Source organism: Anomalospiza imberbis, chromosome 8 (assembly GCF_031753505.1).
Source record: "Anomalospiza imberbis isolate Cuckoo-Finch-1a 21T00152 chromosome 8, ASM3175350v1, whole genome shotgun sequence".
Taxonomy (NCBI): Eukaryota; Metazoa; Chordata; class Aves; order Passeriformes; family Viduidae; genus Anomalospiza; species Anomalospiza imberbis.
In genome coordinates this window covers 9,237,167-9,252,447 of record NC_089688.1, presented here as the reverse complement: position 1 = coordinate 9,252,447, position 15,281 = coordinate 9,237,167, and the positions used below count along the sequence as shown (strand labels likewise).

General features: G+C 39.8%; 1 protein-coding gene and 2 long non-coding RNA genes across 8 annotated transcripts in view; 1 reads left to right on the top strand and 2 right to left on the bottom strand.

Annotated features, from left to right (window-relative positions):
* Positions 1-648, bottom strand: part of LOC137477900 (uncharacterized) — a 30,895-nt gene extending 30,247 nt beyond the window's left edge. For 3 of the 4 annotated variants that reach the window (XR_011001260.1, XR_011001262.1, XR_011001261.1), the window contains exon 1: positions 351-648. This is a non-coding gene — a long non-coding RNA (uncharacterized lncRNA). The remainder of the gene's footprint in view (positions 1-350) is intronic. The other variant, XR_011001259.1, reaches the window with a different exon arrangement.
* The window catches only part of CHAT (choline O-acetyltransferase), a 28,988-nt gene that overhangs the window by 1,144 nt on the left and 12,563 nt on the right, over positions 1-15,281 (top strand). Inside the window, exons 2-8 of the mRNA XM_068197270.1 lie at positions 1,256-1,447; positions 3,554-3,672; positions 5,100-5,153; positions 6,776-6,956; positions 7,944-8,121; positions 12,590-12,759; positions 15,064-15,164. Of these exons, the coding sequence (XP_068053371.1) occupies positions 1,256-1,447; positions 3,554-3,672; positions 5,100-5,153; positions 6,776-6,956; positions 7,944-8,121; positions 12,590-12,759; positions 15,064-15,164 (995 nt within the window). The remainder of the gene's footprint in view (positions 1-1,255; positions 1,448-3,553; positions 3,673-5,099; positions 5,154-6,775; positions 6,957-7,943; positions 8,122-12,589; positions 12,760-15,063; positions 15,165-15,281) is intronic.
* LOC137477899 (uncharacterized) overlaps positions 1,276-15,281 on the bottom strand; it is a 28,665-nt gene continuing 14,659 nt past the window's right edge. For 2 of the 3 annotated variants that reach the window (XR_011001256.1, XR_011001254.1), the window contains exon 3: positions 2,679-2,895. This is a non-coding gene — a long non-coding RNA (uncharacterized lncRNA). Of the gene's footprint in view, positions 1,415-2,678; positions 2,896-15,281 lie in introns of those variants that run through there. The other variant, XR_011001255.1, reaches the window with a different exon arrangement.

Here is a 15,281-nt window from a genome sequence, read left to right as displayed (position 1 = left end):
AAGTTTATGGCCTACACTAATCACTAATGGACAAGCATAGCTGCATTAGATGACCATTTCTCAACTAGGTGACACAGCTTCTTCCCTGAGGAACCACACCTAGAGCATCACAGACTCTTGCAACTTCCCAGTCTTTCATGAATTACCTCCTTGCTTTGTTTTCTCACTGCTCCCATAATTGCTTATTGGCGATGGAGAGAGAGACGGGGAGACTGAGAGCTGGTCAGAATCCAAATTGATTGTGGACTACATATGCTTATATACTATCCTAGGAAGGCTAGTAATGTTTTACTGCAATGACTGGGTTGATCATCACATAAACAAACTTACACATTTACAGCATCTCTTACTTGCAGAAGTCTTGATATAATTTTCTTTTTTGGTAAGTCTTGATTTAATCTTCAGCTAGTCTTGATTTCATCCTCAAAGTTCTGTTTGTTCTTGCCAAGGCATCCTGATGATCAAACCTCTTATGCTAACCAGGTCCAAAGTTCATCATCTGTTTTGTGTGTCCCAGTAATTGCTCTGGCTTTTAAATGACTAATTACACTTCACTTGGTTAATTCTACATTAAAAAACAAAGGAAGCTTAATTGCATGGACAGCATGGAACTCTTTTCTTCCCAGATACTATTGCTCCAAACAGGGTAAGGATAACGGAAGTATAAACAGAAATGTTTTATCAAGCCTTCTTTGGGGGGGAGGGGGGTCCAGACTGACTGACAGCAGAGGTTTGGCAGGGTAAAGTACAAGCTTATTGAGGACTGTACTCAGTACATAGTCAGTACTAATAAACAGGTAGACCTGCATGTTTTCTACTTTTATCATTTTATAACCATTCATATTGCCAATCATACAAGTATTAACACATGGTTTTACTAACCAAAAGCTAATCACAACTTCTTTACTAATGAAATACCATTAAGGTATTATTTGATTATTTTGTAATGTATTTTCAGATTTCCTAGAACTTAGCTCAACGTATTTCCTTGCATCATGCCTCTTTGTCGTAGGATTTCTAGAATTTTTACCAAGGAATAGTGTCCTCGATAATTTTCCACTAGTCCATTGCTCTATCCATTTGAAAGCCTACAAACAGTAAATTTGGCCTCTCAAATTTATTAGTTTGTAAATTAACTTTAAAGGGATGTAACATATTAATCAGCAACAAAAGGAAAAAAAAAAGAGAACAAAAGAGGACAGATTGGAAACAAGTAGAATTACTCACTAATTTATATTTCTTTTTTAATGATTAGGAAGTGCCAAAACTTCCTGTTCCACCACTGCAACAGACCTTACACATGTACCTACAGTGCATGAAACACTTGGTGCCAGAGGAGCAATTTAAAAAGACCAAGGCCATCGTGGAGAAATTTGGAATTGCAGGAGGCCTGGGGGAATCCTTGCAGCAAATACTTGAGGAAAGAAGTGAAAAGACAATAAACTGGGTAAGCAAATGCAGTGGAAAAAACAATTGCTGTGTTTGATGATGATTATTTACAAGTTCTTTCTGATATTCTCTATGCAATCACTGTTTTCTTTCAGCAGGTCAATGCAAACAGGGGTCACTCTGATAAAGGAATATTTCAGAAGTAATAGGCTAGATTCTTAAAATTATGTCAAAATCCAGGTCATTATTATGTTTTCAGATCAGCAGTTTGTTTACATTAATAAGGACATTCATTTAGCACAGGTTCATGCACAGAAGTGTCACAACACCTGCAGGAAATACACCTTTTGGATGTAATTTCTTCCTTTGCCTTAAATAACAGGATGTAGAATTTTTATTAGAATGAAAAATACTTTCTGATAGGGCTTTAAAAGTGCCTTGCACAGCCATCTACGCAAAGTTCTGATCCACACCAATTATTCTGGAATGGAATACTTCATTATAGGAATTAGTCTTCTAAAATTGAACTATTATTTGCCATTCATTGTCACGCTATATCAGTGTAGTTACCCTGAAGTAGTTACTTTGCCAAATATGCACATACATGCATACACATATACATCTATCACACAGACCATGCTGAGACCTTTGCCTTTACAAAAGTTCAGCTTTCTTCTTCCCAAGGCAGGCAAATTAGGTAAGGCACAGCTAAAGTAGATTTTACCATTCCACAAAGTCGCAGTTCATCCTGCCCCCATTAACCATGTTAGAATATTGCAGCTGAAAATTTGAGTTTTACTGAAGTCCGTCCATTCCAACAAGGAAAATGATTCTATGGATTCAGTGAAACCCTGCAGGCTTGTTACTGATGTCAGTGAATTGTGTTTCTCCCTTTTGTATGACACACCAAAAAACTCCATTGAATTGCTGCTACAGTCAGGGGGAGAAGGCTACAGTGCTGTCAGTGCTTTCATTTTAAAAGCAGTGCTTAATTTGTGAACAAAATGCTGCCCAATCTTGTTTTCATATTGTGATTACAGAACTTTGTGGTGGCTAAACTAACCAGCATTTGAATAGTGTTCCTGATAGGAAATAATATTCCAGAAGACAACTGCTCATTTGAACACTTATAGCATGAAAATTACAGAGGAAGGATGCATAAGTATTTTCTGAAATTGTGACAGTTTTAAATACTGGTTATTAAAATAAATACCTGATTCTTAAGGTAAATTAGAAATGGTTTTATTTGGAATTTAACTTACCAGGAGTGTATCTCTAGCATGTTCCCATGAAGACTCCAGAGACTGTGGGGGAAGCATCTGTTCTAACAGCAATGAAATATCTCGGAGGAAAACTTTTTCAACTGATGCATGCATTTGTAATTATTTTTGCATAATTTCGTTGTTGTTTATAGTTACCATATGCAAAGCCTGCCCTCTCAGAAAGGCCATTTGATCTTTTTATGATCTTTTAAAGCCTCCATTTTCCAAATAATGATTCTTCAATCTCTGCTCAGACATAAAGGAATGCAGTTACTGTTCATGTGTGTTTTCAATAAAAATTGGTAGAAATTGAATGTGTATCTGTCTGGGTCAAGAATCAGCAATCTGCATTTGTGTCAGTGGACACAAAGGGAATTCTCCAGGGGCTCTATCTATGTGCCACTCTCTGCAGGACTGAACCATTAGGCTTGGGAAATTCTGCTTTGCTCTGTCTTGCTACAGGACAATATCTGATGGCTAGCAATGGAGCATCTTGGCATCATTCACAAATATTCGAAGCCCCCTGAAAAAAAGGCATCACTAGTAAAACCCTGGTCCTCTTTTAAACATATTCTTATTGCTAGAGTTAACATGTTGTATTCAAACATTTTCTGGTTGTAGAGAGAAGCAAACAACAAAATACCCAAAGCACCACAATCTGGAGCTTGTGTAGTTTTAAATGGAACACACTGTAAATTGCCATTGATGGAGAAACAGGATTATGAAATTGCGGCTGACTTCTGCTGAGCTGAGGTCACAGAGCCCAGACTGAAAATGCTCAGCAGCTCCATTAATCAGGGCCCATGGCTGACACCAGGAGCACCAGGCACTGTCCCCTCACACCCAGACTGCTTTTCTGTTTGCTGTTGGCAGCTTTAAGACGTTGTGTCCCCTTCCCTCAGGTGTTTAACTACTGGCTGGATGACATGTACCTCAACAACCGCCTGGCTCTTCCAGTCAATTCCAGCCCTGCAATTATCTTTGCTCGTCAGCATTTCAAGGACGTAAATGACCAGCTGAGGTAATGTATTATGACTTTGCAGCTTTTCCTAAATGAAAGGATATGTTAAATGTACGGCTTTTGCAAAAAGACAATCAACTTTCATTAAAAAATAAGGGCTGTAGCCATTAAAATGATTTCCTATGAGGCCTGCTGACCGAGGGCAGTGTTTCTGGGGTAACTCATACTGATATTCAGAAAGAAAGATGTCATTGCTATTATGTTCATTGCATGAAAAAAATGCCAAGGGATTTATATTTTTAAGGAATATTTATAAAGCTTTTTACTGTACGTGATTCAAGTAAACCACTTTGAGATGAAAAAGATAAATACTAATTTCTGACACAGTTTCAAGGGAAATAATCTTTAACATGGCTTCACTATGACTCATAGCCACCCTGCAAACTGAAAAGGCCACGCTGGCATTAAATTGTCCCTCTCAGATGCACAAAAGGGCACCAGAAACACAGGGGATCTAAGAATAAGAATTCAGAAATCATTCTTCCCCAAGAACACTGCTTCCTTCAGTCCCATCAGTCCCAGCTCTGAACTGATCTTTCTACTTTGAGCTGTTGTGGGCAATTATTATCATTTAAAAAGTGAGAAGGTAAGCACGTAGCCAAGCACAGAATATACCTCTCCAGACACCCTTAAAACAGGATTCCATTCTTCAGCCTTTGCCAAAACATCCTTCCTTTTAAAACAGTAAAAATCTACCTTCATATAGTGCAATTTTCCTCTTTGCTTTTAGCACTCTCTAGCTGCTCATTACTGAAATAATTAACTGCATGTGAATTTATGCTATTATAAAACAGCCAGAACCTTGAAACAAATATGCATTATTTTAACATTTTGCATAGATAGCTAATGCATCTTTTTACTTTTCTTTAAACATAACTATAAATGCTTCCATTCATTACCGACTAAATTTATTATGCACACAGCTTTCAAAAAACCTCCACTTTGCATTTTCTAATGCACGTGCTTTAACAAGGAAATATTTTTCTCAGAGCCTCCCATTCTGACGCAGTGCAAATGGACAATGTCAGGAAAAAATACACCTGTCCACAGCTCTGCAAAAAGAATATCTTTTTAGGACAGGAAGTACTTTAATACTGGACAGGTTGTGAGTATTGATATTGAAACCCATGTGAGGATTCTATTAAATATTCAGTCTGTGCTCCCATTCTCTAAATAAGCACTTTCAGGCTTCCTCCTGTGGTAGTCTGTTTAACCATTTGAAAGGACTGTCTCTAGGATTTAATATTTCTCCTGACATGAATTAATTTAGGTTTTGGGTGGGGGCAGGGAGCTCTTCTTGCCAAGTCAGAAGACTTTCTCTCCTTATGCTGTGTCATCAATCATTCAGGCTTTCCTCTGTCTCCCAGAAACAGCCCAGTGTTGCCAAATGACAAAAGACTGATGTCACTTCTCTCTGCTACTTGCAGGTTTGCTGCCAATCTCATTTCAGGAGTGCAAGACTACAAAGCTTTACTGGACACGTAAGTGGCTTGGAAGGAGAGCTTGAGTATGCACAGGGCTTCTGATTCAAGGCTGCTCTCAGTACAAAGCTGGGCTGTATTGCACCTCTCCACCACGGGGAAGGGCTGGGGCTCCAGCATGCTCCAGGGCAAGTGCTTCAGCAATTTTTATGCCCTTTCTGCTGTATTCCTGCAGTGTAACAGATTGAAGAAGGATCCTTTTTGATGGCTGGCAGTCATCACTCGGGCAGGCACAGTGCAGCCCAAAAGGGCACAGACAATTTGCCTAACAGAGTTACTGAGAACACAAGAGGAAGCTTGTGCTCCCCACACCCAAAGGGCAGCAGCACTGTGGTTACACAGCCTGCACACCTTTCCTGGCACTCTCCACATGCTGCACTCTCCACTTACAACAACACTGTCCCACCTTCCTCCACCCAGAGAAATAACACATCCCAGCAGGGGAGGGAAGTCTCACCACAGAAAGGCTGGCTCAGTAGCTAGTAAAAATAAGCTACTTATGCTCGTGTTACTTTCTGAATAAAAACACATGGGAAACACATGATTCTTCAAGTCATGTATGTATTATGCACCACTCCAAAAAGTCACAGTTCATCCTCATTAACCATGTTAGAATATGGCAGCTGAAAACTAGAGTTTTATTGAAGTACAAGGAAATAAGTGATACAGAGAATTTGAGAGTTTGGAACTAAAGGAAATATTGCTGGTTTAGAACCGCAACAGTTCTAAAGACATGCAGTTCAAAACTAGCATAAAACATTACTCTTCATAAGCTGCATGAGAGTAAACATTCTTGCCTGCTTCTTTACCCATCCCCTCTGTTTGACAAGTTGGAAGCTTAGTCCTCTTTAACAGAAGAAAAAAATCTCTGCACTCTAAGATTTTCTTCCTCCTGTGGTCTCTGTAGCCTCTCCTGACCAGCAGCACCATTATTTCCTGCTGCAGTGTCAGTGGGGTATTTTACAATCCATAATCATAATTGTGACTGTGATAATTCTTTTTTTTTTTCCCCCTGGCCACTAAAGAAGCTTTTAAAAAGATGCTGGTTTCACCTACCTTCCAGTCAAAAAAAGAATAGGTTTTCAGCACATGTTACTCCATGTGTCTAAGTAAAAATTAGCACAAAAGTGAGTACCTGTGGAAAACAGAAATTCCCACTGTATTGCCCAAGTCATTCCTGTTTGTCAAACAAGGCCCTCTCACACACACTCTAACCAGTCACTACAGTGCATGACTTCTGTGATTTGCAGGGAATTTCATCACTACCTTTCTTTGAGGTGCTGGTCTTTCCCAGCTGTTCTGCTGACTTCCTTCCTGCCAAATTTCCAGGATCCCATCTAGGCAGGCTTCCTATGCACATTGCAAAGCTGTTTGTAACCTGCTATTTCCATTTCCACTAGATAATAATGCAATTGCTTAATGAATATGCATGAAGCTGCCAGGAATGATGTATTTAACTGTGGTATGGGAATTCATCTATTTCCCTTACACTGTAATCTCATTTTATTATTCAATTTGTGCTATACCTGATCTAATTGTAACAGAACAAAGGACAGATAAGATTTCTTTTCCTTTCTGTCTCCCTTCTTTTCCTCTGGCTTTGTTTTTCTCCTTCTCTGCAGCCATGCTTTACCTACTGATTTTTCTCGTGGACAGCTGTCTGGCCATCCTCTCTGCATGAAGCAATACTATGGACTCTTTTCTTCCTATCGTCTTCCAGGACTTACCAAAGATACCCTCGTGGCCCAGAAAAGCAATGTAATGCCAGAACCAGAGCACATCATTGTTGCTTGTAACAATCAGGTAAATTGGTTTTCTTTTTTCATACCTTTCTATATTTCTTAATTTGCTTAAATTCACTCCAGAAGAGCCTAATCTAATCTCTGTTCAGAAATGCAATTAGCGTGCTATGTATGAGCTCACTTCTTACCAAGCATTTGCAGTTGATATTTCTAAAAGATGCTTCTGCAGCATTTTTGTCCTTGCCCCACATTATGTTCCAAGTACAGTGATGCAGAAAGGAGGAATGTGACAGAATTTATTTGCTTTCTCTTTCCAAGAAAAATGTTTAATAAACAGAGATGAAATCACAAAGAAACAAGAATCCTATTAGAGTGCATTTGCTGGAAATGCTCTTCTCATGACAATCAAGTATTGGCACAGTCAAGTTCATGGCAACTATACTACCATCACACCTATGCATGGCATAGACACCGTGTAGGGGCCCTAAGCTATGCCTGAAGAAGTTAGCACAGGTGCAGGCAGAAATACTGAAGTGTTAGAGTGAATCTGCCCCAACCAGTAATTACCAGGGAGCAGCAAAATCTGTTTCTGGGCATAGCACCTTCCAGCCCAGCTTGACTATTTGCACTACTGGAGCCATGCCTGTAGGTGCTCTTGGAATGAGGAGGTAGCTTTCAGTGAAGTGCTTTCTGCTTTTCCAGGAAGCACAGGAAATTTTCTAGATTCTCTAGATTATGTTTAAACAAATAATACCATGAAAATTACTTACATACTGCCTGATTTTATCTTTCCAAGTTTTCTTAAATTATATTCAAATAGTGTAAATTTTATTTGAGTCCAACACACAATATAATTCCCCTATGGCAACTTGGCATTACATTGGTGTTAAAACACAGGTGGGATGAGCCCTGGGCCATTCATTCCCCAGTGGTTTTGTGTTGAATTGCATGCAGGCCTGGCTTTCCAGGCAGGACTTCATCATCTCAACAGGTGACAGGGTCCAACCCACCTCTGACTGATCATCTGACTTCTGTAATTTTTTTGCAGTTTTTTGTTTTGGATGTTGTCATTAATTTCCGTCGTCTCAGTGAGGGAGATCTTTTCACTCAGTTACAAAAGATAGCAAAAATGGCAGAGAATGAAGAGGAAATGCTGCCTCCAATTGGCCTGCTGACAACAGACGGAAGAACAGAGTGGGCAGAGGCCAGGATGACCCTTATGAAAGGTTAGCTGCAGCAACCCCAGCTTTCTCTTCATCATCTTCCTCCTCACCATCACTGCCTTTCTTTGCTGAGAGCAAACATCACAGCAAACACAGGACTAAATGTGCAACCCCACTGCTGAATTTTTCCAGCTGTAGGAAACTCTGTAAGATGTGTGTTGCCAGGGGGGCAGCAGAAATAGCTTGACCCTTTGGCTGTGTATGTTTAAGTGTTATGCCATGTAATAACTCTCACTCCATTCTTTGTTTTTCATCACATAAATTACATTATGTCAGATTTTGTGATTTGTCTCTTTCTTCATATCTATTTTGTACCAATAGGAATGATGTATCCTCTTAGCTTTTGGCAACTATTTGATATTATTGATCTTATCCAACAAAAGCATCTGCAAGTTAAACACCTATTGAATCTAGTTGTGTACTCTCACTAATCAATGGAGAAGGTGCCAGGGCTGACTCAACCAATTCTTAAGTATCTAGGAAAGGTAGCACCAGTTATTATCTGGGGACTGCTCTCTCTCTCTTTTCCAACAGGCAGCATTTAGCTGTCTCAGATTCTGGACTCGAATGTCAAACTTGGAAACAGATGAAAATAAAGGGTAGGATTAGTGACCTCTATCATATCACAACTTATGTATTTTACCCTGAGGCTAAGTGATAAAAATGCCCTCTTTTTGCCATTTTACATGTAATAAGTATTTACTTCTTCATCCTGAAGAAAACATTAACTCATCTCTCTATCTTCAGTTCAGCAAGGCCACAGAAAATATTGCTGTTTTACTAATGCCCTGGAATATACAAGAGTTGCCAATAGTCTTGAAATAAGTTTATCCTCCTAAGCAAGGTTCCCTTTTTCTTTTTCAAGTTTATCTGTGCTTACAAAACTTAGTACAGATACACACACAGAGTCCTGGCCATTATTTCAGCAATATTATATAGCATTAGTCCCATCTTTAAGCTTTCTCCTCCTCTTCCCATCATTTCTTTTTAAAGGAGGAGACAAAATAACTTATTTTAATGATAATTGAAGTTAACACCTAATCATTTATTTTCATATCATACTAAGTATAACAGTCAATGCCTTGAAACTTTGAAGAAAATTCTGTGTTAATGCCTATATCATCCAAAACAAAAAGAAAAATCAACAAAAACTAGCAAAAACTTCTCCATGGTGTTTTTAGATTGCCTGGCATTTCCCAAAATACTAATTTTAATCAGAAGGCAAACAACTCAGTTATGCAGCTGAAAAAAAACAGATTCTGCAATAGTAACTCTCATAGGACCATGATGTGAGCCTTCTCTACTCTAAGCAGGAATCCCATCCCAGACCATTCATGTTAGCACAGCTCTTCTATATAGTGAATGTATTGCTGTTACCCATGGATATATGATCATTAACAGCCCTTTTCTTTCTTATCTGTGATGGTGAATTGTTCCTGCAACAATATATAAGAGAGGAAGAGAGAACCTGGCAAGCAGTGTGGGTGAAATGTCACTCCACAGCTGGTCTGTGCTGGGCAGGGCAAGAGAGAACGCTTTGGGACAGAAAACCCGTGCAGTGCTTTGCAGAGGCTATGGAGGTTATACCTATGGGCCTCCACAGACCTGCAAGCAGAGCATACTTCTTCTAGGTGAGAAAATGTCCAAGAGACTGTAATAAACCCAGCCATCACTGATTTATAAACACACTCAGCATTGTAACTGCCTTAAGGCTGCAGAACTAGTTCGCTCTTCCTAAGTACAGGAAGTGAATTCTGTATGAAGTGACTGGCTACAGTCCCATGGGCTACAGTCCCATGCATACTATATCTGAATTTGATTCAAAACTGTCTTCTCATATTTTCCTTTCTAAAACTAAATTTAAAAGACCCCAACTAACCAAGAGCTGACTGGCCAATTCAATGCAACTGTGCATTAGAAAGGAAGAAATGTCTTGCAGGCTTTAGGCTTGGTCTTACTCTCCTTTCTTTTAGCTCTTCCTGCAGATATTTTCAATCCCAAGTCATGGTTCATGAGTTCTCGTGCTATTTATTGCCTGCTTCACATGATAATTTTTCAGTGTTTGATCAGCCCTCTGCATATGTTTGTTTCCTTCTGTAAAAGTATCTTTTTTCCCCTACTTCTCTGTTTCTGGCACGGCTTAATTTTATTCAATCTAATACCTAGACTCCAGATACCCTGAAGCCATATGTCAGACTAAGGGCTTCGTATCTGTCAAAGATGTGTGGTAGCAGCCACAATGAAATATATATAAACCTATCAAACAGTGGAAAGCAGAATGCTGAGCAAGCTGTGAGCAGTTTGTAAATCACTATCCAAGCTGTTTTTCCTCAAAGCTGCCTGTCTGCCAGCACCAGAAGCTGATGTATATAGGGCAAGTTCCATTCACAAGGATCTTTTCAATCTTTATACTGATGCACCCAGATCATCAATGAAAAAAATACCACAATTACGGTCAGCCCTGCAAGTGTGAGATACTAGAAAAGCTTTACAGCCAAGTGGACAGGGATGTGTCTTCTCTCTTATAAAGCTTCTGAATGCTTTTGAAGACACTCCAAAGGGATGCTGGTGTTCATGTTTCGCAGGGCAGCAACCTCTCTGCACGCCCCATCAAACACAATCTCTTGGCTCAAGCCTTTGTAGGAGCTGGCAGGTGCTCCGGCTGCTTTCCCTAGGACTCTTCTGTTGGCAAGGGGACACAACACGCTCTGCACTCCACCAGGTCCCCAGGGAGCCTGCAAGAAGTCAGGCTGACCATCTCTGTCCCTTGGGCCCTGGCTGCTAATGCTGCCTTGCAGGAGCCACCAAACAGCAATAGGCAGAACCTTACCATAACCTGCACAAGGCCACAGCTCCCCCTCTTCCTTCTCAGGCACTGCTATCACTTGCCTCTCCTTCTCTTGACACAGAGAAGGATTTTAATTTCTTGCATATTTGGTCTCTTTTTCAGTACACAGCATCTGAAGAATGAACCTGGATGGTAACAAGTGTCTGGGTTTTTTCAAGGTCCTGACTAACCTATGTTACTCCTTGTAACCTATGTTATTTTCCAGGAAAGGGGCATTATTTCTTACTATGAAAAATGCTGCTCTTTCAGACAATCAAGCTACTTTACATACTTGCAGACCTTGAAAACATGCACATATTGAAATGGCCCCATATTTCAAATGCAAATCAGAATTGTTTAATTTTAAATATTTTTCCATTCTTTCAGCTAAAATAGTTTTCTGAATTGAGCAGGTATTTGTTGAACTTAGCCTCAGCAGTTCAGAAACTTGAACTGCTTTCAAGTTCTAGACTTGAAAGCAGTTTTGATCAATCTGAATTCATATCTTTTGTTGAGAACATTCTGAAGCAAGTTTACATTTACACCAAAATCTAGCAAAACCAGAGGATGAAAGCTGTTCTGTTAAGAACAAAAGGAGTTTTATGTTGACACTTGAAAGCCCTTTTTCCCGTGATCTTGTTAACAATTGTTAAAGCAATTAATAATTTGATATGTTTTTAAATGAAACAAGTTCTTGTTATAAGCTGCACACTTCTATCTTTTCAATGAGGGACTGTAAAAAGTGCTCACAATTAAATATTTCCTATGCTTCAAACTGGTGCTCAGATGCAAACAAACCCTGAACCTTTGTAATATTTCTGAGCTAGACAAAGAACCTAAGAAATATATAAATATACCATAAATAAGGAGGAAAGCACTGAGGATAAGGTAAAAATACCTGCAGTAGTCCAACCATTTAAGAAGGTCAAGACAGGGAAAATAAACAGAAAGAGATCCAGAAAAGCCCATTTTATTCAGCAGTACAGTAATGACAGGAGACCAGCATAACGTGTCAATCCATGGTTTTGGCAAAACCACGTCCAAAAACTAAACCTCAAAACCTCATTTGCAGATGTTTCCTCATGTGATTGTAGGCAATATAAGCTAATGACCAGAGACAGGACAGACAAAAGGGTTTTAATACAATAAGACAAAACCAACATAGACCCTGCTGCTCCTTGTTCTGAAAAGCGTTTTCATGGGAGAACAACACAAAAACACTCTAAGCTCTGCTGTTCCAGAGCAGAATGCTGCAGCAATAGCATGAGCTCTGAAGTTTTCTATTTTCCACCTGTCCTCTGTAACTGTTATTTATAAAATAAGTAAGCAATACTGGCTTTAAGAGTAAAATAGATCTATTTTGTAATATAATTACTTCAAGGAAATGAAAGGCAGAAAAAGAAAGTGGTTATTATTGAATCATGTGAGAGATACACAGAGTTACAAAAGTTAACACAGGAATTAATGCCTTGGTATAATGTTCCCTTGCACTGAGATGATCTGCTGCTGAGAGAATCTCTGCAAACACCAGCTCATTGCAGAGTCAGAGTCAGATCTTCAGTGCTCTCCAAGGCAGAGGGTTCCCCAGCCAGTGCTGTACTCAGAGGTAAAGAGGATGTGAACATTTCACTCTTTTGTCCCCAGACTCCACCAACCGCGACTCTCTAGACATGATTGAACGGTGCATATGCCTGGTGTGCCTGGACAGCCCCAGTGGGGTGGAACTCAACAACACAAACATGGCATTTCAGATGCTGCATGGAGGAGGCTACCATAAAAATGGGGGCAATCGTTGGTATGACAAACCTATGCAGGTAAGAAACTTACAGCACTGTGACATTAGTTGCATACTGCCTTATGTTGGAGACCACTTAGAGTCAGGTGGGAGAAAGAGGGGAAGATGGTGTCAGCATCTGCCTGGGCAGGTTTGGTGTGAGCAAGGCTGTCCCTTGCAAGGCAGGGGAAGCAGGGACACTTCCACCTTTTCCAAAGCTGCCCTTTGCTCTTGAGATAACACAGATATTCAGATGTATGAGAAGGTAGACATTGGCTATTAAAAAACAATGAATTTTTCTACACTGAGTCAAATGCTGGTCTAGTATCCCAGAATGAAAAAAAAGAGCACAATATTTTTCTTCGTTTCCTCTTCTTACACATTTTCCTGACATCCTAGAAATGCTCCTACTTATAATTTGGCATGTGTTTAAATCCTCACTTAACAGACTGTTTATTCATTTAATGGCATCCTTGTTGAGACTTTCCTTAAGTATTGACTTCTCTAGCCTTTTTCCCCACCAGATTTTATTGTCATATTTTAAAGCACCGCACTGTTATTTCCACTTTGCAATAGACCTAGAGTGAAGAGATGTATTAATCTCCAACTGTCAACAATGTTGACACCTTATGAAAAATTGAAAAAACCCTGACTGATACATTGCTTGCATAATGCTTTTTACTCTTGCCATATCTAAGAACAGCAACATGAAAAGAGAAACACCTAAAATAATTGCCATGACCGAGACGGGACTTTGAAGGAGGGATGTGAGAAGTCAAGGCAAAAAGAAGTTGAAGGCACTTTATTGTTATCACAGATCAGTTTATATATTTTTGTGGCCCCAAGCAGTTACAGCCCCGAGCAGTTACATCCTTAAGCAAGAATTTCCCACTAGTTACACAATCAGCCTACTGTATGTGTTATTTGGCAGCCTTACAAAACCACATCGTCTCAAAAAACTTGATAGCTGTATATGCTGTACTTTGCTAGTTCTTCTTTTCATATCTATGGTTGCTTATCCCACAATCTGTACCAGACCAAGGCCAGAATACCTTGATCCATAAACTCACCTGTGCTCTCTGTTCCCTCTCCTTTCTCTACTCCCATAAATAATTTCACTTGCACCAACTTACCCAGGAACAAATACATTTCAGTAATCATTCCTGATTAATGCCACTGCAAATGACATTATTAGCAGACTCTTTCGAGGAACAGACCACTTGTCTTTAGAACAGTTAGAACCCTGCTATTTGTTGGGTCAAGTGTTGAGACATTTCAAGCAGATGAGAAGAAACAACACTTTCTTTTTGTCTACTATCATAAGGCAGCAGAAAGCAAATAAAATTGCATATATGTGAGAGAACTTAATTTGTCCGGTTGTATTCAGGCCAAAATAGTTCAAAAGTGAAGACAAATTCTTAGGGAAATAAGATCCCATTTCCTTTTATGCAAACACAGATTATGTAGGAAGCCATTATCACAGTAGAATTTGTTCTTTCTCTCCATATTCTTCCTCACCTTTGCAGTAAGGGTTCAGAAAATGTCCAGGTGAACTTTTTGCATCATGCCCACTTTCTGAAAACCTCATGGAAAGCAGGGAGGCAGGATGTGATACAATTGTGCAAGAGAGAGCTAAGTGGGTGAAGTCCAGCCAAATGCACTTCCAAACAAGTGTGAGGAAAAGCCCAGAAAAAGAACAGGAAAGCTGCAGTATTGGCCTAGACATCTGCTTTTGTATGAGATGCCGAAGTTACAAATTGCGTGGGTGTATCACAGAATTGGAGTGCAGCAGGTTGTCACCCGCAGTGCCACGTGTATATGATGAAATTCAAAATGAAAACAAATAAGAGGGAAATGAAATTAAGAAAGCATCTAGAAATAAAAGATTCAAAATAAGCTATGAGAAAGCTATCAAATAAGGACGAGCTTTGTAATAAAATGGGATCCTAAGGGTTTCCCAGATACAGATGTTTTGTTGTTCTCAAAAGTGGAAGGTGAAGCCTGGCCTGTCTTTGTATTGAGGGGTTTTATGTACCATAAAGCAGGTGCTAAATCAAATTTTCAGATTCCATTGGGAATTACTAACATTTACATTCTCACAGGATTCAGTCCCAAATAGCAGCATGAAAGGAATTCGGTGCAACACCTTTCACAGGACAAGCAAGTCTCCTGCAGTAAATCTGTAAGTCGCCGACTGATCTGTAGGGCAAGGAAGTTCCTGATACGAGCAATAAGAAAACCATAGGGGAAGGATAACACCTTTGTCAGGTTTCCATCATGGATAACTTACCCAGAACACAATTTATTCCCTGTATATGTTGCACCTATTCTTCTCCTGGTTCAGTTTGTGGTAGGAAGAGACGGACTCTGCGGGACCGTGTGCGAACATTCCCCTTTCGATGGCATCGTAATGGTGCAGTGTGCTGAATACCTGCTCAGGCACATGTGAGTTCCCTTTCTGTGCATTTTATACCCATTCCAGCCCCTGGGAAGCTCCTGCCAGTGGCAAATTTCCCCTGATACACAGGGGCACTAAGACACGTAAAACTGTTGAAAAGCAGT